The following is a 1,408-nucleotide window of genomic DNA, read 5'->3' as shown; positions in this document are numbered from 1 at the left end:
CTGCCTATAAATATATATATATATATATACATATCTATATTTATTTCTTTCTTTATTTCTTTATTTATGATACAAACAGATGTAGGTATTATGTATGTAACTGCAGCAAGCGGGACCTCTCTCATCTATTGCTTTCTGTGACTTCCAGGTTACATCTCTGATCAGCAAGGCGTGTCAACCCTGCCTGTCGTCCATCTCCATTGATTGGTTGCAGTTTGACGAAGACACGCCCCCCGTCGTACAGGCACCCAATCAGATTCGCTGTCTGTTCAATGGCAGCAGACTGGTTGTCTACGGCTTTGTGCCAAACTGCACGATGGTGAGATGTCCTTGGTATCGTTGATGGCTGTTCAATTGCTGTCTCACTCCCACGTGTCAGCTGTGATGGCTGTTCTTTCATCTGTCTTCACCCCACGTGTCAGCTGTGATGGCTGTTCTTTCATCTGTCTTCACCCCCACGTGTCAGCTATGATGGCTGTTCTTTCATCTGTCATCACCCCACGTGTCAGCTGTGATGGCTGTTCTTTCATCTGTCTTCACACTCGTGTATCAGCTATGATGGCTGTTCTTTCATCTGTCTTTACCCCCATGTATCAGCTGTGATGGCTGTTCTTTCATCTGTCGCCACCCGCCATGTGTCATGTGCAATACGACATACTGCACGCTCGCATTGGATACAGGGTCACTAAGTAACCAACGCGTTCCTTCTGTGTTGCTAGGCGATGCTGCGCCGACACAGTCGCCAGGTAACCGTCGCATCCCTTCTGCGTTGCTAGGCGACGCTGCGCCGACACATGGTTGCTAGGTAACCGTCGCATCCCTTCTGCGTTGCTAGGCGATGCTTCGCGCGCGCGTCGGAGGCAGGGAGGTGTCGACGGTGGTGTCTACGTCAGCGTTGGCGACGACAAGAGGACTCGTGCTGCATCAGCTGACGGCCCGCGCCGTCATCGACGACTGGGAGTGCGGCAGTCTCCATGTCGACGGAGTGGAGCATGAGGTAAGATGGAGGGAGACATCGCAGGAGGGAGACTCTCTCTCTGTGTGTCTCTACGCTCTCTCTGCCTCTCTCGCTTTCTCTCTCTGTCTCTAGGCTCTCACCCTCTCTCTGTCTCTCTCGCTTTCTCTCTCTGTGTCTAGGCTCTCACCCTCTCTCTGTCTCTCTCTGTCTCTAGGCTCTAACCCTCTCTCTGTCTCTCTCGCTTTCTCTCTCTGTCTCTATGCTCTCACCCTCTCTCTGTCTCTCTCGCTTTCTCTCTCTGTGTTCTAGGCTCTCACCCTCTCTCTGTCTCTCTCACTTTCTCTCTCTGTCTCTAGGCTCTCACCCTCTCTCTGTCTCTCTCACCTTCTCTCTGTGTCTCTACGCTCTCACCCTCTCTCTGCCTCTCTCGCTTTCTCTCTCTGTCTCTAG

General features: G+C 51.6%; 1 protein-coding gene across 1 annotated transcript; it reads left to right on the top strand.

The window, feature by feature from the left end:
* Positions 1 to 148: 148 nt before the first annotated feature.
* LOC106820090 (poly [ADP-ribose] polymerase 4-like) lies at positions 149 to 997 on the top strand (the record flags this gene model as incomplete). Its single annotated transcript, XM_014824649.1, has 2 exons — positions 149 to 319; positions 836 to 997. Coding segments are annotated over 2 exons (333 nt in total), but the record flags the coding sequence as incomplete, so codon positions are not given.
* Positions 998 to 1,408: the final 411 nt, after the last annotated feature.

This window comes from Priapulus caudatus, unplaced genomic scaffold (genome assembly GCF_000485595.1).
Source record: "Priapulus caudatus unplaced genomic scaffold, Priapulus_caudatus-5.0.1 Scaffold6595, whole genome shotgun sequence".
In the NCBI taxonomy this organism is placed as follows: Eukaryota; Metazoa; Priapulida; class Priapulimorpha; order Priapulimorphida; family Priapulidae; genus Priapulus; species Priapulus caudatus.
Note: the sequence above shows the minus strand (reverse complement) of the source record. Positions and strands in the feature narration are given on the sequence as shown.